The sequence below is a fragment of the Delphinus delphis genome, chromosome X (assembly GCF_949987515.2).
Source record: "Delphinus delphis chromosome X, mDelDel1.2, whole genome shotgun sequence".
Classification (NCBI taxonomy): domain Eukaryota; kingdom Metazoa; phylum Chordata; class Mammalia; order Artiodactyla; family Delphinidae; genus Delphinus; species Delphinus delphis.
In genome coordinates this window covers 39,112,472-39,136,404 of record NC_082704.1, presented here as the reverse complement: position 1 = coordinate 39,136,404, position 23,933 = coordinate 39,112,472, and the positions used below count along the sequence as shown (strand labels likewise).

Below are 23,933 nucleotides of genomic sequence, written 5' to 3'. Positions count from 1 at the left end.
ACAGATGGTCATCCAGCATCTTGAATATTTTCCCTAGAAGGGGGTTCACTATTAAGGCAGTCCATTCTATTGTTGGACAACTCTCTTAAATTCATTCTAATGCTGGGTTAGAGTATGTTCTCTTGTTACTTTCAACGTCCTAGTTTGGCCAGCTCAACATACAGTGCATACAAGAAATCAGTTCCTTCTTCTACAATAAATATTCGAGTTATGGAACCTTAGGAGAAAAGCCCAGTATCCTCCAACCTGTTCTGAAGGCTTCTCTGAGAGCACAGTATGGTGGACCAAAGGACCATCAAAATTATGAGCAGAGTGCACTGCATCCAAAGCCATATACTAAGCAGCATTGCTAAATTGATAAGAGGTTGTCAGAGAAGCAACATCCCTGTGCAGCAAAAGTAGACTTATGAAGTGAAAGCAGACCAACCTTTTATTTGCAAGGGTGGTTGGCATATTTAAACATAATCCATTCACTAGGACCCTGTTACTTCAAACACAAAGAGTATAATAAATCTCCATTGTCATTAGTGTATCTCTTATTGAGACGGTATTTTGTGAAAAGCTCAGATGGGAGCAAACCATACATAAGGATTTAAACAAGGCAGTGTACGTCATTATACTTTTGCATTCCTAATCATTACAACCTCTTTATAATTCAAGATAAGGACATCCTAGTTTGCATAATAATCATTAATGTAATACGACTCAGAGTCTTATTTTTTTCCCCTTTGGCAGACATGTCAGAAACTGCTTGGCAAGAGTTGATGGTGACATTTGTTAGTTGATTAATGGAATGCTTTAAGGGATAGCTGTAGCTCTTTAACTCCTTCATGCGGCTGGGTTCTAAGTTTAAACTGTGATTTGAAAAATATCTAAATCTTTCAGAACTAAAGCTTTCTGAAATGTCCTGAAACACACAAGAAGGAAATAGCAGAAATCACGCAAAATACACTTGGCTTGATAAAGCTTTTTTTTTTAATTGCTCTACAACTTCAATTTGAAAGGCTCTGATTGACAATCATAACCTTATCTCTTACCCTTTTGTATGTGTGTGCAGTCTTAGAGGGGCACAGTTACTCTTACACTACTGACTGACCAGTTGGGGCACACTTTTAAAAGGCTTCCCACTTTTAACAGCATGAAGATCCTGCTTTGGAACCACTGTTCAAGTCAATAGTGTGACCTAACATGCAATGCTCCAGCTGTTCCTCTACAGCTAACACCTGCCTGACAGCTTCTTCAAAGGCTACTGTCACATTAGTATCATCTTTGGCACTTGTTTCTAGATAAGGGTAATCTCCATTCTCCATGCACCAGGCCTGTGCCTCCTCAGTAGTCACTTGCCTATCCTCTTTGTCTACTTTGTTACCCAGAACTACAAAGGGGAAGTGCTCAGGGTCTTTCACATCTGCGTAGTAGATGAATTCTTTCTGCCAATTACCAAGGTTCTCAAAGCTCTGCCGGTCATCCACGCTGAAAGTCAAGAGGCAGCAGTCTGCTCCCCTGTAGAAGGGTGTCCTAAGGCTCTTGAAGCGTTCCTGCCCTGCAGTGTCCCAGATCTGGAGAGTTACAAAACGTCCATCTACCTCCAGATCTCGATTTAAGAACTCTACCCCTATGGTGTGAAAAGCCTGGGAGTCAAATTTATTGGTTACATAACGGTTCATGAGCGAGCTTTTCCCAACTCCACCATCACCCAAGAGAATGACCTTTAAGAGCAGGGATTTCCCACTCATTGTTGTAGCACCAGATGGAGAAGAGTTTATAACCAAGAGAACCTGAAAATAAAAGAAAAAGTAGAAGGGAAAACAGTTAAACCTGAAACTGAAATCAACTTCATAGTAAATTTCTCTGAATTACAAGGCCTTATTACTTAACTTCTCTTAATTCATGCTCATTAAATGATATAGTACAGCAGAAGGAATAAAACTCTTTCTCCATAAGGGAGAAAATATGTCTTGTTTTTCTGAAGTATCTTGCCTGTGCCAGGAAAATGGCTGAATGCCATGCATAAATGGACTAGCAGATGGTGCTGTAATCTGGTTCAGTTCTGACCCTATTCTAGGGGAGAAAGCCTAGAACAGGAATGCTACTCAAATGTGTAACGTATTAGCTTCTGGTTTGGACAGTTCCAAACAAGAGGCAAAGAGTATGAAATTGATTAGAGGGGTTTGAAGTCTGTTCCTGATGGAGCCAAGAACCGTTGAGGAGAGAAAGCTGTGTAAGCTGGAATCTTGATTCTGTTAGTAGAAGTTTGGTTAGGGTTACATTGGACCCCAGAACTTGGAAAAGAGAAAAAGATCAGGTTTCTTCAGGCATTTGCCCCATTATACTTGAATTGATATGGATACCCTCACAAGTAAAAGATCTTCCTTAATCTTTCCTTCATGGAACAATGGCACTCAAGTTGATGACTGTTGATTGGTATCATTATAACAGCTATCATTGAAGAAGAAAATCTTGAATAGCTTATTAATTTCTGGATTTAGGTTCTAATTCCATAATAACACCAATGAAAACATACTGTAAACTCTAAAGAGCTAATAATTATACAGTATCCTTCTTGTTACCTCCACATTCTATACATGAAATACCTAGAATGCATCTTAAAATAAAAAGATCAAATGTTTACTGAACAACTACCTTGTACTAGATTTTGTTAGGTTCTTTCAAACGAGGTCCATTGTGGGAAATCAACAATGATCAAATAAAAACATATAACATATATACCTACCTAGTTGAGAATAAAATGTAAACCTACCCAGTTGGGTCTTTGTCACAATCTTAGTCTTTTTCTTGTTGTTGCTATATTCTTTCTTTTTAGGGTTCTAAAAAACAGATTGGGAAATATTATTTATAAAAATTTATTTAAAATAAAGTTAAGGCTATCTATATATAAATATACTCAAGTCAGGAAAAAAAAAACCAGACCAACCTCAACTTACCTACAGAGGATGCTTTTCACAAATATACTTGCGAGTTCAAATACTACAAATACCTAACATGGACAAAATAATTTTATTGCATGGACTTTAACTTGTCCTAACTTGAGTGTACTTTATATGATTTTTTAAAGTTTTATAGTCTCTCTATTGAGCTTTCCATTCAAAGTAAAAGTAAATCAAAGAAAGTAGATGATATTCACAATAGATGATATTCAGGAAAGAGAAAGCACAGAGGAGTCTAAGATATGTTGAAATTCTAAGTCAGAGATGAAACTCCTTACCTTTCTACCTACCAATGTTCCCATCTCTAAGAAAGTTATTAATGCACTCAGCCTTGAGGGTGTCTCTGCAACTGATTCCACAAGATCAGAGAAGAAAAAATATGTTTGGGGACTCCTTGTTTACAATATATAATCTTGGCTAATTATTTTACTCATTAATTTCAGTCATCTGTCTAGAACACAGGTTTTAGCATTTAACTGGATTTATTAAATTCAAACACGACTTCATTTATAATTATAGTTAATTATGGCAAGTGTCTTATTTCAGCAGCATCAAGAGTACTGGTCTAAAAAGAAAAAAACAGTTCCTAGATTTGCTGAGTGTTCTTTCTTACTGAGGAATAAAGAAGCTTTTAAGAAATCTCTGCTGCTTAACAATCTCATGTTATTTTTTTCAAATGTAGAAAAAGCATATAATAAGGGATTCATTAGAGATCTAAATCAGTAATTATGAATTTAAATAATGTCTTCTAAACTGATAGGTTTTATCCTCCTTCTTGGTCTATATCTATTCTAAAAAAATTCTCAAGTTTCCTACAATTCCTGATTTTTGTCCTGTTTTTTCTTCTGCTCTCAAATTGCTGTCTTTGGAACTAGCTCAAGTACCAAACATTTCTTTAAATGGAGATGAACCAAGTGTTAGCACACTTCTTTTTTATATTGGTCTGTAGGATAATTTTACAGAGCAGAACTCTTGAACTCTCACTTGAAGGAAGTACAAACTTGGGCACAATATTGACAGTATTACGTGCCCATGCCAAGTGAACTTCCTTAAGTTCCTAGCAAACAGGTGTCCATATTATTAAATGGCTAACTCTACTTTCCCAGCTGCTGCGGATAAATGCAAATGAAGGGTCAAGAACTGAGTAAATATGGAAACCAAATACTCGGCTCCAGGAATAATGAAGTATTAATAACTATCTGAGATATTGCTGCTGTTGCTTGTGCATCCCCTATTTGGTCATGTGCACACATAACTTCTGGGTGCATAGGGTCTATACCAGGGAAGAACAATGCAGTTCAGTGTCAAGTGCACTGGGCTGGCAGCAATCAGGACAGTCTTCATCACTGCTTTCCCATTCATTGATTTTATGAACTTGGACAGGTCCCTTAATCTTGCTGTGTTTATTCCTATATAAAAATAGAGCTGGTAATGCCTGCCCTACTTAACTCATAGGATTTGGGAGGAAACAACTTATGAAGTTTGCAAAGATTTGTAAGCACTTATTGAAATTTTTAGTTTGGGATTTTTGTTCCTCTCGCTCTCCATCTCCTTTCATTCACTGGTGGGGGCCTTGTGACTCAATATTAACCTTTCTCAGAAAGCACCTGCCAGTGGGAGGATAACAATTCTTCCTTTTCTCTTTCTTCCATATCTGAGAATGCCTTGTTCCCCAACAGTTTTGAGCATTTGCATATACTACAGAATCTCAGCATTGGAGGGACCTTAAGGGTCTTCTTGTCCAATCCTGCAATTGATGCTTGAGAAAACAGTTGAGTGCCTATTGTGTGCTGTGTCCTTACTAAGGTGACCCTACACTTTCCTCTGCTGTCTCCAACTCCCATTTATTTGCTGGAAGTAAAAATGAATACAGTTAGGCTTGTCTCCTTGCTTTCAGTCACTAAATCCTGATGATTTTTCTTTGCAATATCCTTTTCCAGTCTTCTGCTACCATCCTCATTTTGGTCCACATCTCCTTGTATCTAATCTACTGTGAAAGCTTCCTGGCTCTTCTCTCCCTGCCTCTAGTTTCTCCCTACCTAATCTACTTTGCAAAGCTTCATCGCTTGAGCACCCACTGAATGTAGACCTTGTTGGAAATCATACATGTTTAAGGCAAGGTCTTACCCTCAAGGAGTTTATAAATTCACATATAAGCTTCAGATCTCATAGTTTACAGTTGAAATAGTATCATTATACTGTCTTATTTTGTTAACAAAATATTTTTTTCCTGCACAACCAAATTCTAAATTCCTGGATCATAAGGCCCTTGTTTGTATGTGTCTTTGAAGCCCCTTCATGCAGCACCAGAGTCCTCCATATGGATAATCAATAAATATTTGTTTATTAATTAGGTAAGTACCCAGAACTAATGCCTCTGAATTGATGCACAGGTACAACAGATCCACAGTTCTGTAAGATATCCAAATATTATTATTTACAAGGTGACTAAAGAGCAGAAGTTATGGACTTATTTGGATCACTTTCTAGATGGGACTTAACAGGAATTCCACCTGTTGAAAGCCAGTGGAAATGCTCCAGTTTCCCTTCATCTCCCTTCACATTTAAAAAATAAATATATAAACTTTTCCACTCCCACCAAAAACAAGAGCAGAATAATTATCTCCACATTATGTTTACAGTGGCTGCTGGCATCCCCATCAGCATCATCATCATCATCATCCTCATTTGAGTGTGATATCCTTTAGTACATACTTAAATTAAAAAGAACTAGCACAGTACAAAAGCAAACCAGACAATTTTTTTGTCCCCCAAAATATGCCAAATTTAAATCAAAACCTAAAAGAAGATAGCATTAAGTAGGCAAAGGAATTCTTTGATAAACCTAAGTACATTTAATAGGAAAGTCAACTCCCTTATGCATCCTTTAAGGATCCCATATCAGGTTATGATTTGGACTAAAATGTTTATTCTAATTTTGATCCTATTCAGAGAAAGATCTGGCTTTAAATGATTCAAATATCCCAGAGATGCCATTCCCCTTTCCTACCCCACTCCCCAAAACAGAGTAACAATCATTCTCTAAGGATAGTTTATTCACTTTTTTCCCCAATTAGGGTCTACGTCTTGGACAGTAAGATGAATTAGAAACTGATATGACTGATACTCCCTAGCTTTCTTTGTTCTTCAACACACTTGAAACTTTCTGAATTTGCTGTGTCTGCACCCACACAGGCTTATTAAAATTACTGTATTTAGTTGGGGATGCTTGGGGGTGGGGATGGAGGTGAGGGAGGAGGCAGTACAATGATAAGAAGGAGGTTGAACCTTCGAAAATAGTACACTTTAGTGTGATAATGAAGAGAAAGAAAAGCAAACTGGCAACACCAGTTCGGTTGCCATGGGTAGAATGATGCTCAAATCCATAGTGCAGATTGTTTGGGAGCAAGTTTTGAGAGGGATGTGTACTGCAGGGCTAAGGGTGGGGGAAGAGAAACAGGGGAGGGCTAGGCAGTGGGTGAGAGTGGCCCTGGTGGCAATCTGCACAGGCGAGGAGCCATAGTTAGAGCTGTGGGGAAAGCCCATCTTATGGTAACACATTGGTTGAGGCTCTTCAACTCGCTGTTGATTCCTGGAACAATATTTGGAAATACTGCACTGGAGAACTAAGTGGGGCTTTCTTTAATCTACGTAAAAACAATACAAATAAGAAACGATTGGATTTTGAGACCCTCTACCTTAAATGGTGTAGATTGTTTCCAATACAACCTGATGCGTGGGGCTGGGGATGGGGGAGGGTTCCATAGCAGGGAAGCCCTCTGACGCACTGGATTCATTTTGTAGAGCTAACAAGTTATCAGCTACATCCATACTCTGAGTGCAAATGCCACAGCTGTCATGCCACAGCTGTCATGCATATTCCTACATTTATGCCCATATTTATATCCTACATGCAACTAGAAGGGTCCAATGTGGAATTTCACCTCCAACCTTTCACTCCTCACAACGACAGCTCTGGGGCTATGAGCCCGAAGGCACACTAGATAGCAATTTGGCACTGTCCACAGGCCACTCCCTGAGTAGACCTCCTGGAGACGAATAGGTAAGGTTTGAGTGACATTAAGTGAGCAGGGTACAGGGAAAAGAAGCTTCCTTAGGAGGCTGGGAATGCTGGCATCTCCATGATAGGGGTACTGTTACCATCGGGGACCCAGAAAGTGATATGTCACGCATAGTTCCAACTACCTCGGACCCAGGTTGTCTCACCTCGCCCCCAGCTCTGAGAACCAGCGGTTGTGACGCATGCGCACTGAGCCACACCCGCTCCCCACAGAGCCCTGCGCCTCTCTGCCGGGCTTTGGCAGCTGCTCTTGATTACTCAGCAACGCCCCCCTCCACCGTCACCTACCCACCCCCCAACTCCGACCCCGCGGCGCCTAGGCCCCTTTCCCAAGGTGCAACTGCCCCCGGGGGCTCACCCAGACCTCCTTCTCTTCCTCTGCCCCCGGGCCTCCCACCTTCTGACCTCCCGCGTCCTCCGGCCGCTAAGCCACTCTCGCTGCCCCCGCACCGGCACCTTACCCAACACAATGGGAGAGAGGCGGGAGAGGGCCGCGGGGGCCAGGCCGGTCAGCTCTGCGTGCCGGCAGTCCGGCTCTTCGGCGACACCGTCACTGCTCCTGCCGCCTCCTCGTCCTCAACGAGGCGGCAAGTGCAGCTTGGACCTAGGTGGCCTAACAGCTGCCGCTCGCGCCCGCTGCTGCCGCCGCACAGCGTCTCGCGCCCGCGCCCGCGCCCGCCCGGGGAGGGGGCGGGGCCCGCACCGCCTCCTCGCGCCCCTTTTTCAGCGCCAGGGACCCGGGGTAGACGCCTCCCGCCCTCGCGCTTCGAGAGCGCTCCCTGGCTCACTCACACTTCTTTCATGATCAGTGTCCAACCCTGGTCTCCTTTGTCCTCCTCCTCTCCCCTCGCAGATCAGTAGGCACAGCGACAATGGACCGTCAAATATTGCTCTCCCACTTAGCTCCTCTGTAGCCACAGCCCCATTTCTGGCAATTACTCTTCGACCTACCTCATTTATCCTACCTCCAAACCCTCTGCTTTTGCCAAGAGGATAGCACATACACACTCTTGTTTAAAATAACTCAGGGAAACACATGATCACGACACATTACTAGGCCCTCTAGCTGGCTATTGCTCATGAAATTCTCGCAGCAATCCAAAAGGAAAGGTTCACATCTGTAGCTCAGGCATAGAAGACACACTGACGTTTACCCTTACAGGTTACCGTTCTAGAGGGCCATCCTAAGAGCATTATCTGAGGTTCCCAGAAATGTTGCTGGGGTAGAATGCAATGTTCCAATTGTGCCTAGCCACCCAACCAGTCATTTCTTTTTGTCTCCTGTGCCCCTCTGGTTCCTCCAACTAATTCCTGATTTTTTCCCCTGAAATCAAAGGAGGGTGGAGCTCCTGGGGTCATCTAGCCTGCACTCCATCTCTGTCAGGCAGATTCATCTTTGAAGCTTCCCTGCTGTCTGATAACCCGTCCCTAAAGTGGCACTACGCCTCACTCTCCACGTGCCCCCTCATGGCCCTCACGCACCCTCCCTCTACCTAGGCCACGCTCTTTCTGCCTCTTCCCAAGTCAACCACTCAGTCAATTCCATAAACCCTAGCTTAAATGTCACTTTCTCAGGGTAACCTCAACCCCAGAATAGAGTAAGTGCCCCAATTTATTCTCTTGCAGCCTCCTATATAGCCTGCTGTATTTTTCTTTGTAATACTTAGCAGTTTATGATGAGATATTTATTTTAACAATTTTTAATTAAAAAAATTTAATTGAAGTATAGTTGATATACAATATTGTATAAGTTACAGGTGTACAACATAGTGATTCACAATTTTAAAGGTTATACTCCATTTATAGTTATTATAAAATATTGGTTAAATTTCCTGTGTTGTAAAATATATCCTTGTAGCTTATTTTATACATAATAGTTTGTACCTCTTAATCCCTTACCCCCATCTTGCTGCTTCCTTCTTCCCTCTCCCCACTGGTAACCACTAGTTTGTTCTCTTTGTGAGCCTGCTTTTTTTTTTTTTATTATATTCACTGGTTGGTTTTATTTTTTAGATTCCACATATAAGTGATATCATACGGTATTTGTCTTTTTCTGTCTGACTTATTTCACTTAGCATAATACCCTCCAAGTCCATCTATGTTGTTCCGAATGGCAAAATTTCACTCTTTTTTATGGCTGAGTAGTATTCCTATATATATATACACACCACATCTTGTTTGTGCATTCATCTGTTGATGGACACTTACACTTAGGTTGCTTCCATATCTTGGCAATTGTAAATAATGTTGCTATGAACATTGGGGTGTGTGCATCTTTTTGAATTAGTGTTTTCCGTTCTTTTTGGATATGTGCCCAGGAGTGGAATTGCCGGGTCATATGATAGTCCTATTTTTAGTTTTTTGAGAAACCTCCATACTGTTTTTCACAGTGGTTGCACCAATTTACATTCTCACCAACAATGGACGAGGGTTCCCTTTTCTCCACATCCTCTCCAATATTCGTCATTTGTGTTCATTTTGATGATAGCCATTCTGACAGGTGTGAGGTGATATTTTGTTGTGATTTTAATTTGCATTTCTCTGATGATTAGTGATATTGAGCATCTTTTCATGTGCCTGTTGGCTACCTGATTGTGTTTGGAAAAATATCTATTCAGGTCTTCCGCCCATTTTTGGATTGGGTTGTTTGATTTTTTGATGTTGAATTGTATGAGCTGTTTATATATTTTGGATATTAACCCCTTATTGGTCATATCATTTGCAAATATTTTCTCCCATTCTGTAGCTTGTCTTTATGATCAGATATTTAAATGTATGATTATTTGCTTGATAACTGCCTTCCTCCACTATACTATAATGCACTATAAAGTCAAGGACTGTGACTGTTTAGATTCACCACCATATCTGCAGAGCCTAGGACAATGCTTGTTACATAGGACATGCTCAGAAAATATTTGTTGGATATAAATGTGCTCCTACTTAAACCAGTCCTGCCCGCTACACAAACACACTAAAACACTCTTCTGTTGGAGAAGAAATGCACATAATCCATTAAAGAAATTTTTTACTCACACATTCTTATCTGTGATAAAAGAAAACTTTTGAGCATGGGCCCCCATATATGTATTTATAGATTTTATACATGTCCTACTGTGCATATCTATTTTATATATACATTATAATACATATACATTGAAAATACTCCAACACAGAAATTTTAAAAGAATGACAAAAAACCAAACATGTTGATGTTCCAATGTTTTCTTTCTGCACTGTATTGAACTGTTTTGTGAACTGCTCAAAATAACAGTCCTTCAAATTAGAGTCTCATCTTTATGTGAATTTAGATTTTTTTGTCCTTTTCTCATAGATGCTATTTTCCAACAGTTTAGTCATCTCTGAGAATCTCCCCAAACCTATTTGCAAGTTTTAAGGGCCTTTTAATTTCTAGGCTTAGATACCCAGTTCTGTAGTCAGAAGCTCATAACTGCTGAAGGTATTATATATTTGCAGAATGTTGGAATCCTTAGGGATTAATTAATTAATCCTTAGGATTAAGCAAAATCCTATGTTAGCCCAAAGACTCCTAAACAAATCCTATATTAAAAGACTCTCTAGAGGCTACTTGAAAAGCAACTACCATCCGCATAGAATAGAAGCAACATGACTACCACTAGTTAGGAGGGAACAGCACAAGGTGGATAGCTCAAAGTTTCAAAATACCAGCTGTAGGTTTTGTGGCTCTTGGACTGGACTATTCTAAATGATCCATCATTGAGATCTGTCAAACCATGCCCTCCATCAATAATGCTTCCATGCATAATGAAATAATATAATCCTATCCTTGTAACACAGTTACACACACACACACACACACACACACACCCCTCCACACACACCCACACACCACTTTTCTACCAAAGCTAGAATCATACTGTAGTCAGTAGGTTGGAGACTAAACCAAAATTGTCTCTAGGTACTGGAGAAAAGGTTACCTTTGGAGAGTGACACACACATGCAAAAATAAGCATTCAGTGTATGAAATCTATTATGTCCAAAAGCCCCCAATCCTAATTCGGTTTTAAATACATTGATCTGGGCTTAAAGAAGACATAATTTGAATGTGATTAATATAAAAGAAAAGCCTGATTTCATGTTCATAAGATGCTTATGAAAAAAAGAGTTCCATGAAGGGTTCAAATAAATTCATAAACACTGTATACTATTTCCTTTCCTGGAGAATCACAATGCATATTAGAACATTAAAGACTCTTGGAATCTTGCAGTGAAGAAAGCACTTTTTAAAAAACAAACTTCTGTGACCACAAATTCCTTTTGTTTATTGAAAATCTGTCAACAGGACTAGTATACCTCAGAACCCAATTTGGCAACTGCTGTCTTAACTGTACAAAGTTGTAATGTGATAAAAGAACATTGGCTTGCCTTAAACGTGGATGGTAGTATATGTCATCTTGCTTGGCCACTCAGATTAATTTATAGTGGTTTCCTGGAGACTTGTGCTTTGAAAATTCTAAGGCACATCTAGCTCAGTAGAAAAGAGTGATTAGTTAGTGGTGGCTACCATGGATGAGGCAATGTGTTTGGCATCCTTGGCCTAGAGTATTTACATGGCAACTATACATGCCATATATCCAGATAATTCTGATTTTGAGTATTTTCTTCTGTTGTCCCCACATTTACAATAATACTTATGGGACCATCTGATATTTTATTCAGAAAATATAGTAGCACAGATTTGTAAAAAGGAAATCGGGCAGTAAGAATTTGTCAATATTTACCTATCATTGTCCAAAAGCCAGTCATTTGTTCTGGTGGCACAATAATTTTTTATCACTTGATATGTGAATAATCTTGTGGAATAGGGATGCTTTGCAAGATTTTCCATAGCCTGAAGGAAAGATCTCTGAAGATAATCCAATTATTGAAAATATCAGTATGAACTCAGTTTTATTATTTTAAAAATGCATGTATTTTCAAGCTCTGTTCACTGAAAACAGTTCAAAACAGTGAAAATCCAAGTACCAAAGAGCACCTCTAGTACCCAGACTGAGATTCTAAATATCATTTCCCAGTAAAAGGAATCAAAGTTTCTTAGAGAAATGGCTGATTCTAGGTCTGTGGCAAGATATGTCCAAGATGAATCTGGAATATCTTGTCACACCAGATAGCAAAGAAACTATGGAGCCCCAAGATAATAGAAAATATATGTATTGGTCTCTACCCCCAGTTTCTGGCACAGAGCCCCTGAAATGCCTGTAAATTCCGGAGTGATAAGAATGCTATATTTTGTTCTAATATTTGGTCTTTGACCCCAGTTCATGACAAGGCTCCTAAATCCCTAAGAATTTCCTGAGTGATTGGAGTATCTTTTGTTCTAAGGAGGCAACTCTGGGTGGGTTCTTGCATGGCTCCTGGATGGGGGCTGATCTCCAGAAAGACCAAGCCTTAACTAGAAACTTGGAATTTCATCCCCATCCTCCACTTCTCTAGAGAGAGGAGAGGGGCTGGAAATAGAGTTAATAACTGATCATGCCTATGTGAGGAAGCCTCCATAAAAATACCCCAAATTATGGGGTTTGGAGATCTTCCAGGTTGGCGAACACATCCACATACTGGGAGAGTGATGCACCCCAGCTCCACAGGCACAGAAGCTCCTCCACCGGGAGCCTCCCAGACCTCGCCCTATGTAGCTCTTCATCTGACTGTTTACTGTATCCTTTATCATATCCTCAAATAAACTGGTAAACTTAAATGTCTCCCTGAGATCTGTGAGCCACTCTAGCAAATAATAAAATTCAATGGGGAGGAGGTCATGGGAACCTCTGTTTTATAGCTGATTTGTCAGAAACACAGATAACAGCTTGGACTTATGATTGGCTTTTTCCCTATACAGATACACTACTAGGGCTGTGTCAAAAGGACTTAGGAGCCAAACTGAAGAGAGTCCCACTAGCCAAACATGAAGCAATCTGAACATCAGAAAACACAATAACTACAATGGATTGAAATATATCAAATATGTTTCAATACATGAATTCATGATGACACTTAAAAATGTAATTTGTCAACTTGGAGAAAGTTATGAAACTAGCTCATTATTTTAAAACTGGTAAATAAAATAATGAACTGAACATTTAACCTGCCTTTCTTATATACATTCTTTCTCTGTGTAACCAAATAATTCATGAGGAGAATGTTTCGGTAGAAGATTTCCACCTAATAAATTCAGAAGGAATGATAGAATTTTACAACGGCTAATGAATTAATGGATATAGGCAATGATCATCAAAGTCTGCTAACATTACAAGAGTAATAACCAAATATCATCTGACTCTTAATGGAAAAACAAAGCAGTGCCTACGAAGTATTTTGCTAAAAAAGTAAAATTTGAATCCGATCAAACCTCTAGATATAACTATGAATTTTTAGGAAAAAGGACAAAGATGTTAAATAACATCACAATAATGTAAGCAAGAACATGTAAGACTTGAGTTTAGAGTTGGGAGGTTGGGAAGGGGAACTCCACAGAAAACAGCATGGTTTTTTCAATAAATAAATTGGAAAGAGAATCTGAAAATTTTATTTATAATGATATCAAAACCAAAATATTTAGTAGTAATTATAAAAAGAAGTGCAAAACCTATACTCTTAAAACAACAAAATGTTGAAAGAAATTAAAAAGATCTAAATAAATGGAAAGACATTCCATGTTTGTGGATCAGAAGACTTAATATTATTAAGATGGCAATACTCTCCAAATTGATCTACAGATTCAGTGCAGTCCCTACCAGAATTCCAGCTAGTGTCTTTGTAGATATTTATAAGCTGTTCCTAAAATCCATATGGAAATTTTGTAAGTTTACAATTTATCCATTGTAAGTGGATAAATTGGCACATGGCCACCATGAGTTTGAATAGCATGTATCAGTCTCCTTTCAAGTTTCTGGAACCTGAAAAATTAAAGATAGTATCCTACATCTTGTCCATTCACTGAAGCCTTTCTACTCTTTGAAGTTCCCCTTTAATAGAAAACCCACTTCCCCCTGGTACCTTCAGAATTCAATATATAGACTCTTGGTTTTGGCAGGGCTTTTAGAGTGACTGATTGAATCCACTGATTTCCAAACTTAGCTGCACATTAAAATCACATAGAGGATTTATCAAAACTATAGATTTCAAGTCCCTGACTTTGAAATCTCTGTGGTGGGGCCCACAAATGTATGTTTATAACAAGTTCCCTAGGGGATTGTGATAAGCTGGCCCATGTACAAGTATTTAGGAACCCTGAACTTTTTCTAGCCTCTCACCTACTACAGGAATTCCTTTGACAACTCTCTGACTTGTGGTCATTCAGCCTCTGAATACTGACTTCACAAGCAGCCCATTCCATTATTTAGACAGTTTACTTTGCTAGAAAGTTCTTTCTTGTGAAATGATGAAATCTGCAACCTCTAACTCTCCTTATTTTGGTGCTAGTTCTGACCTCAGAGATGGCAGATAGGTTTTGTAGAAGTCTCTCTTAATTGAAAGAAAAATAAAATCAGAAATACAAGTTCCTCCTTTGATGATGGTAGTAGCTTCTAAAAATAGATTACTTGTCAGCAAAAGAAAAAAATCAAAGTGAATACAATGTTCAGTATCTCTGTGCTGTATCATTACAGATCTGTATCATTACAGATCTGTTGTCTTATAGTTATTGCAAATGCTGCAAAACATTGTTCAGATGAATGTGTAAGTCATAACATGATGGTTTGTGTAAAAGTTAATGTTTTGAAAATTGTGTTGGCTAATGTAAAACATCCAAAGTAAGGTTACTCATTTTTCTTTCTTTTAAAATATTTATTTATTTATTTTACTTTTGGTTGTGTTGGGTCTTAGTTGCGGCATGCAGGATCTTCGTTGCAGCAGGCGGGATCCTCATTGTGGTGCGCTGGCTCCAGAGCGCGTGGGCTCTGTAGTTGCTGCACACAGGCTCTCTAGTTGTGGTCCACATGCTCAGTAGTTGCAGTGCCTGGGCTTGGTTGCTCTGCGGCATGTGGGATCTTAGTTCCCCGACTAGGGACTGAAGCCACGTCCCCTGCATTAGAAGGCAGATTCTTAACCACTGGACCACCAGGGAAGTCACTCACTTTTCTTAAAGAAAGTAGTGTGATAGTGGCCCCACCCCTTGCATGCCACTCAACAATGACGCCTTTCTTCTATGGGGTCTCGCACTTTTTCCACAAACTTTCCTGGTTGTGGAGCTCCTTACTCCCGTCCCTTCACGCTGTCTTTTCACAGCCAACAGGTGTTCCCTCCCTCTGTCCACGTTCCAAACCCCACTTTCCAGCACCCAAACCCCCTCCGCAGCGGGCGACTCATGACTCAGGCTGGAATGCACAGAGTTGCAGTGTAGACCATGTGTGCAGTTCTTACTTTGTCCTGCCTTCCACAGACCTTCTGCTGCATTCTCCTTTGATTCCCCCAAAGGTTCTTTTCTGTCTCAGCTGTTTTCCCAACCATGAAGGAGTTTTTCTGAGTCCAGAGACCTCCCCTCAATTTCAGCTTCCCGCCAGGGTTGCTGGTCCCTTTTTTTATTCCTCTTTCCTTTTTTCCTTCTTTCTTTCATCCTACCCAGTTGTGAGGGGATTTTTCTTGTCCTTTTAGGTGTCTGAAGTCTTCCACTAATGCTCAACAGGTGCTCTATGAGAATTGTTCCTAAATGTCCATCAACAGAGGAATGGATAGAGAAGATGTGGTGCATATATACAATGGAATATTACTCAGCCATAAAAAGAAACGAAATTGGGTCATTTGTAGAGACGTGGATAGACCTAGAGAGTGTCATACAGAGTGAAGTAAGTCAGAAAGAGAAAAACAAATATCGTATATTAACGCATATATGTGGAATCTAGAAAAATGGTACAGATGATCTTATTTGCAAAACAGAAATAGAGACAGATGTAGAGAACAAATGTATAGATACCTAGGGGGAAAGGGGGGGTGGGAGGAACTGGGAGATTGGGATCGACATATATGCACTACTATGTATAAAATAGGTAACTAATGAGAACATACTGTATAGCACAGGGAACTCTACTTAATGCACTGTGGTGACTTAAATGGGAAGGAAATCCCAAAAAGAGGGGATATATGTGTATGTATAGCTGATTCATCTTGCTGTACAGTAGAAACTAACACAACATTGTAAAGCAACTATACTCCAATAAAAAATTAATTTAAAAAAAGAAAGAAAGCATTGTGTTTTAAGCCTTTGAAAGATCAGTTTATATTGATTGTAATGGTAAAGTTAAGGTAAAGTTTAATCTTCCTATTGCCTTAGAAATAAAAATAGTTTTCTTAAATTTTATATATAGCATAAAATCTGTTTGCTTAGTTAATATCTGACAGTTTCACCTCATTTGCCAATTTAGATAAATTGAAACTTACTGCTTATGTCACAATGTGAAAATGTGTTGTGATATCTGCTGTGGGGACAGGACTGGGATGGTGGCAATCTGTACACCACGTGCTAGCCAGTGCAATCCCTATTCAATGTAACAAACCTCTAAATATCTGGATTACTTTCATACACCCTTTAAGTCTCCTCTTTCCCAGGTTAATTATGTGCAAGTCGTTTAATCAGTCTTCATGTGGACCTGACTTACATCCTTCATTCTTCTCTTCTTCACTAAATACCCACAACTTTGTCACTGTTCCTATAGAAATATGGTGGCTAGACATGAAGTCAGTACAAATATGCATTGACCACATTTATAATATTAAAAATCATTTCAGAAAATGATTACCTCTTTTACCCTATCAATGTTTATTATGTTTCATTTCTGGACATTTCACCCATTTGTCAGGGTCACAGAAAATTCTTACTATGTATTTTAAGATGCTAGACTCATCTAATTTGGTTTTATTTGCAAATTTTGTGAGCATGTTCTTGATTCCATAATTCAGGTAATTAATTCATCCATCTATTCAGCAAATATACTTGCTGACTTTGTGTCTGGCCTTGCTTTAGAATGTAGGAGTTTGGTGGTGAGAAACAACAGTCACAGCACCTGGTCTTGTGAATTACAATCTAGTAGCTGAAAATCTAAATGTTAAGTCATGCTGAAGGACAATTTGGCAGTTTCTTACAAAACTAAACATACACTTACCATATGATCCAGCAGATAACAGCCCTTGGTATTTACCCAAAGGAGTGGAAAACATGTCCACACAAAAACCTGCACACAGATTTTTTTTTAACATCTTTATTGGAGTATAATTGCTTTACAATGGTGTGTTAGTTTCTGCTGTATAAAAAAGTGAATCAGCTATACATATACATCTATCTCCATATCCCCTCCCTCTTGCGTCTCCCTCCCACACTCAGTATCCCACCCCTCTAGGTGTTCGCAAAGCACCGAGCTGATCTCCCTGTGCAGTGCAGTTGCTTCCCACTAGCTATCTATTTTAAATTTGGTAGTGTATATATGTCCATGTTACTCTCTCACTTCATCTCAGCTTACCCTTCACCCTCCCTACGTCCTCAAGACCATTCTCCACGTCTGTGTCTTAATTCCTGTCCTGCCCCTAGGTTCTTCAGAACCATTTTTTTAATATTCCATATATATGTGTTAGCATACGGTATTTGTTTTTCTCTTTCTGACTTACTTCACTCTGTATGACAGACTCTAGGTTCATCCACCTCACTACAAATAACTCAATTTCATTTCTTTTTATGGTCGAGTAATATTTCATTGTAAATATGTGCTACATCTTCTTTATCCATTCATCCGTCGATGGACACTTAGCTTGCTTCCATGTCCTGGCTATTGTAAATAGTGCTTCAATGAATATTGTGGTACATGACTCTTTTTGAATTACGGTTTTCTCAGGGTATATGTCCAGTAGTGGGATTGCTGGGTTATACGGTAGTTATATTTTTAATTTTTTAAGGAACCTCTGTAGTGTTCTCCATAGTGGCTGTATCAATTTACATTCCCACCAATAGGGCAAGAGGGTTCCCTTTTCTCCACACCCTCTCCAGCACTTATTATTTGTAGATTTTTTGATGATGGCCATTCTGACTGGTGTGCAGTGATACCTCATTTTAGTTTTGATTTGCATTTCTCTAATGATCAGTGATGTTGGGCATCCTTTCACCTGTTTGTTGGCAATCTGTATATCATCTTTGGAGAAATGTCTATTTAGGTCTTCTGCCCATTTTTGGATTGGGTTGTTTGTTTTTTTGATATTGAGCTGCATGAGCTGTTTGTATATATTTTGGAGATTAATCTTTTGTCAGTTGTTTCATTTGCAAATATTTCCTTCCATTCTGAGGGTTGTCTTTTCATCTTGTTTATGGTTTCCTTTGCTGTGCAAAATCTTTTAAGTTTCAGTAGGTCCCATTTGTTTATTTTTGTTTTTATTTCCATTTCTCTAGGAGGTGGGTCAAAAAGGATAGCGCTGTGATTTATGTCATGGAGTGTTCTGCATATGTTTTCCTCTAAGAGTTTTATAGCCTCTGGCCTTATATTTAGGTCTTTAACTCATTTTGAGTTTAGTTTTGTACATGGTGTTAGGGAGTGTTCTAATTTCATTCTTTAATTTGTAGCTGTCCAGTTTTCCAAGCACCACTTATTGAAGAGGCTGTCTTTTCTCCACTGTATATTCTTGTCTCCTTTATCAAAGATAAGGTGACCATATGTGCGTGGGTTTACCTCTGGGCTTTCTATCCTCTTCCATTGATCTATATTTCTGTTTTAGTGCCAGTACCATACTGTCTTGATTACTGTGCTTTGTAGTATAGGCTGAACTCAGGGATCCTGATTCCTCTAGCTCCATTTTTCTTTCTCAGGTTTGCTTTGGCTATTCGGAGTTTTTTATGTTTCCATACAAATTGTGAAAATTTTTGCTCTAGTTTGGTGAAAAATGCCAGTGATAGTTTGATACAGATTGCACTTAATCTGTAGATTGATTTGGGTAGTATAGTCATTTTCACAATGGTGAGTCTTCTAATGCAAGAACATAGTATATCTCTCCAACTGTTTGTAACATCTTTAATTTCTTTCATCAGTGTCTTATATGTTTCTGCATAAAGGTCTTTTGTCTCCTTAGGTAGGTTTATTCCTAGGTATTTCATTCTCTTTGTTGCAATGGTAAATGGGAGTGTTTCCTTAATTTCTCTTTCAGATTTTTCATCATTAGTGTATAGGAATGCAAGAGATTTCTGTGCATTAATTTTGTATCCTGCTACTTTACTAAATACATTGATTAGCTTTAGTAGTTTTCTGGTAGCATCAGAAACTACTGTTTGCAGACAGGGACAGCTTTACTTCTTCTTTTCTGATTTGGATCTCTTTTATTTCTTTTTCTCCTCTGACTGCTGTGGCTAAAGCTTCCAAACCATGTTGAATAATCATGATGAGAGTGGGCAACCTTGTCTTGTTCCTGATCTTACTGGAATTGGTTTCAATTTTTCACCATTGAGAACAACGTTGGCTGTGGGTTTGTCACATATGGCCTTTATTATGTTGAGGTAAGTTCCCTCTATGCCTACTTTCTGGAGGGTTTTTATCATAAATAGGTGTTGAATGTTTTTGAAAGCTTTTTCTGCATCTTTTGAGATGATCATATGTTTTTTCTCCTTCATTTCGTCTATATGGCTTATCACATTGATTGATTTGTGTATATTGATGAATTCTTGCATTCCTGGGATAAACCCCACTTGATCACAGTGTATGATCCTTTCAGTGTGCTGTTGAATTCTGTTTGCTAGTATTTTGTTGAGGATTTTTGCATGTATGTTCATCAGTGATATTGGCCTGTAGTTTTCTTATTTGTGACATCTTTGTCTGTTTTTGGTATCAGGGTGATGGTGGCCTCGTAGAATGAGTTTGGGAGTGTTCCTCCTTCTGCATATTTTGGAAGAGTTTGAGAAGGAGAGGTGTTAGCTCTTCTCTAAATGTTTGATAGAATTCGCCTATGAAGCCATCTGGTCCTGGGCTTTTTTTTTGTTGGAAGATTTTTAATCACAGTTTCCATTTCAGTGCTTGTGATTAGTCTGTTCATATTTTCTATTTCTTCCTGGTTCAGTCTCGGAAGGTTGTGTATTTCTAAGAATTTGTCCATTTCTTCTAGGTTGTCCATTTTACTGGCATATAGTTGCTTGTAGTAATCTCTCATGATCCTTTGTATTTCGGCAGTGTCAGTTGTTACTTCTCCTTTTTCATTTCTAATTCTATTGATTTGAGTCCTCTCCCTTTTTTTCTTGATGAGTTTTGCTAATGGTTTATCAGTTTTGTTTATCTTTTGAAAGAACCAGCTTTTAGTTTTATTGATCTTTGCAATCATTTACTTCATTTCTTTTTCATTTATTTCTGATCTGCTCTTTATGATCTCTTTCCTTCTGCTAACTTTGGGTTTTTTTTGTTCTTCTTTCTCTAATTGCTTTAGGTGCAAGGTTAGGTTGTTTATTCGAGGTGTTTCCTCTTTTTTTAAGGTAGGATTGTATTGCTATATACTTCCCTCTTAGACCTGCTTTTGCTGCATCCCATAGGTTTTGGGTCATCGTGTCTCCATTGTCATTTGTTTCTTTGTATTTTTTGATTTCCTCTTTGATTTCTTCAGTGATCACTTCATTATTAAGTAATGTATTGTTTTGCCTCCATGTGTATGTTTTTTTTTTAACATCTTTATTGGAGTATAATTGCTTTACAATGGTGTGTTAGTTTCTGCTTTATAACAAAGTGAATCAGTCATACATAAACATATGTTCCCATATGTCTTCCCTCTTGCGTCTCCCTCCCTCCCACCCTCCCTATCCCACCCCTCCAGGCTGTCACAAAGCACCGAGCCAATATCCCTGTCCCATGCGGCTGCTTCCCACTAGCTATCTACCTTACTACGTTTGTTAGTGTGTATATGCCCATGACTCTCTCTCGTCCTGTCACAGCTCACCCTTCCCCCTCCCCATAACCTCAAGTCCGTTCTCTAGGAGGTCTGCGTCTTTATTCCTGCTTTACCCCTAGGTTCTTCATGACATTTTTTTTCTTAAATTCCATATATATGTGTTAGCATACGGTATTTGTCTTTTTCTTTCTGACTTACTTCACTCTGCATGACAGATTCTAGGTCTATCCACCTCATTACAAATAGCTCAATTTCGTTTCTTTTTATGGCTGAGTAATATTCCATTGTATATATGTGCCACATCTTCTTTATCCATTCATCCAATGATGGACACTTAGGTTGTTTCCATCTCCGGGCTATTGTAAATAGAGCTGCAATGAACATTTTGGTACATGACTCTTTTTGAATTTTGGTTTTCTCAGGGTATATGCCCAGTAGTGGGATTGCTGGGTCATATGGTAGTTCTATTTGTAGTTTTTTAAGGAACCTCCACACTGTTCTCCATAGTGGCTGAACCAATTCACATTCCCACCAGCAGTGCAAGAGTGTTCCCTTTTCTCCACACCCTCTCCAGCATTTATTGTTTCTAGATTTTTTGATGATGGCCATTCTGACTGGTGTGAGATGATATCTCATTGTAGTTTTGATTTGCATTTCTCTAATGATTAATGATGTTGAGCATTCTTTTATGTGTTTGTTGGCAGTCTGTATATCTTCTTTGGAGAAATGTCTATTTAGGTCTTCTGCCCATTTTTGGATTGGGTTGTTTGTTTTCTTGTTATTGAGCTGCATGAGCTGCTTTTAAATTTTGGAGATTAATCCTTTGCCGGTTGCTTCATTTGCAAATATTTTCTCCCATTCTGAGGGTTGTCTTTTCGTCTTGTTTATGGTTTCCTTTGCTGTGCAAAGCTTTGAAGTTTCATTAGGTCCCATTTGTTTATTTTTGTTTTTATTTCCATTACTCTAGGAGGTGAGTCAGAAAGGATCTTGCTGTGATTTATGTCATAGAGTGTTCTGCCTATGTTTTCCTCTAAGAGTTTGATAGTTTCTGGTCTTACATTTAGGTCTTTAATCCATTTTGAGCTTATTTTTGTGTATGGTGTTAGAGAGTGATCTAATCTCATACTTTTACATGTACCTGTCCAGTTTTCCCAGCACCACTTATTGAAGAGGCTGTCCTTTTTCCACTGTACATTACTGACACCTTTATCAAAGATAAGGTGTCCATATGTGCGTGGGTTTATCTCTGGGCTTTCTATCCTGTTACATTGATCTATCTTTCTGTTTTTGTGCCAGTACCATACCGTCTTGATAACCGTAGCTTTGTAGTATAGTCTGAAGTCAGGGAGCCTGATTCCTCCAGTTCCTTCTTTCGTTCTCAAGATTGCTTTGGCTATTCGGGGTCTTTTGTGTTTCCATACAAATTGCAAAATTTTTTGTTCTAGTTCTGTGAAAAATGCCAGTGGTAGTTTGATAGGGATTGCATTGAATCTATAGATTGCTTTGGGTAGTAGAGTCATTTTCACAATGTTGATTCTTCCAATCCAAGAACATGGTATATCTCTCCATCTATTTGTATCATCTTTAATTTCTTTCATCACTGTCTTATAATTTTCTGCATACAGGTCTTTTGTCTCCTTAGGTAGGTTTATTCCTAGATATTTTATTCTTTTTGTTGCAATGGTAAATGGGAGTGTTTTCTTGATTTCACTTTCAGATTTTTCATCATTAGTATATAGGAATGCCAGAGATTTCTGTGCATTAATTTTGTATCCTGCCACTTTACCAAATTCATTGATTAGCTCTAGTAGTTTTCTGGTAGCATCTTTAGGGTTCTCTATGTATAGGATCATGTCATCTGCAAACAGTGACAGCTTTGCTTCTTCTTTTCCGATTTGGATTCCTTTTATTTCCTTTTCTTCTCTGATTGCTGTGGCTAAAACTTCCAAAACTATGTTGAATAAGAGTGGTGAGAGTGGGCAACCTTGTCTTGTTCCTGATCTTAGTGGAAATGCTTTCAGTTTTTCACCATTGGGGATGATGTTTGCTGTGGGCTTGTCATATATGGCCTTTATTATGTTGAGGAAAGTTCCCTCTATGCCTACTTTCTGCAGGGTTTTTATCATAAATGGGTGTTGAATTTTGTCAAAAGCTTTCTCTGCATCTATTGAGATGATCATATGGTTTTTCTCCTTCAATTTGTTAATATGGTGCATCACATTGATAGATTTGCGTATATTGAAGAATCCTTGCATTCCTGGAATAAACCCCACTTGATCATGGTGTATGATCCTTTTAATGTGCCGTTGGATTCTGTTTGCTAGTATTTTGTTGAGGATTTTTGCATCTATGTTCATCAGTGATATTGGCCTGTAGTTTTCTTTCTTTGTGACATCCTTGTCTGGTTTTGGTATCAAGGTGATGGTGGCCTCGTAGAAGGAGTTTGGGAGTGTTCCTCCCTCTGCTGTATTTTGGAAGAGTTTGAGAAGGATAGGTGTTAGTTCTTCTCTAAATGTTTGATAGAATTCGCCTGTGAAGCCATCTGGTCCTGGGCTTTTCTTTGTTGGAAGATTTTTAATCACAGTTTCAATTTCAGTGCTTGTGATTGGTCTGTTCATATTTTCTATTTCTTCCTGATTCAGTCTTGGCAGGTTGTGCATTTCTAAGAATTTGTCCATTTCTTCCAGATTGTCCATTTTATTGGCATAGAGTTGCTTGTAGTAATCTCTCTTGTAGTAATGATCTTGTATTTCTGCAGTGTCAGTTGTTACCTCTCCTTTTTCATTTCTAATTCTATTGATTTGAGTCTTCTCCCTTTTTTTCTTGATGAGTCTGGCTAGTGGTTTATCTATTTTGTTTATCTTCTCAAAGAACCAGCTTTTAGTTTTATTGATCTTTGCTATTGTTTCCTTCATTTCTTTTTCATTTATTTCTGATCTGATTTTTATGATTTCTTTCCTTCTGCTAGCTTTGGGGTTTTTTTGTTCTTCTTTCTCTAATTGCTTGAGGTGCAAGGTTAGGTTGTTTATTCG

General features: G+C 38.7%; 1 protein-coding gene across 2 annotated transcripts; it reads right to left on the bottom strand.

Moving 5' to 3' along the window:
- Positions 1-376: 376 nt before the first annotated feature.
- Positions 377-7,701, bottom strand: RAB9B (RAB9B, member RAS oncogene family). 2 transcript variants are annotated; one of them, XM_060001871.1, is made up of 3 exons: positions 7,491-7,701; positions 2,735-2,828; positions 377-1,778 (listed from the first exon to the last, which is right to left on the bottom strand). In XM_060001871.1, exon 3 carries the CDS (start codon positions 1,734-1,736, stop codon positions 1,131-1,133), a length of 606 nt encoding a protein of 201 aa, XP_059857854.1. In that variant the 5' UTR covers positions 1,737-1,778; positions 2,735-2,828; positions 7,491-7,701; the 3' UTR covers positions 377-1,130. The 2 variants fall into 2 exon arrangements, with proteins under 2 accessions (XP_059857854.1, XP_059857853.1); XM_060001870.1 differs by having other exon boundaries at positions 2,762-2,828.
- Between the last annotated feature and the right edge of the window lie 16,232 nt (positions 7,702-23,933).

Coding starts and splice junctions, on each gene's coding strand:
- RAB9B (XM_060001871.1), bottom strand. CDS start 1,736: ATGAGTGGGAAATCCCTGCTCTTAAAGGTCATTCTCTTGGGTGATGGT.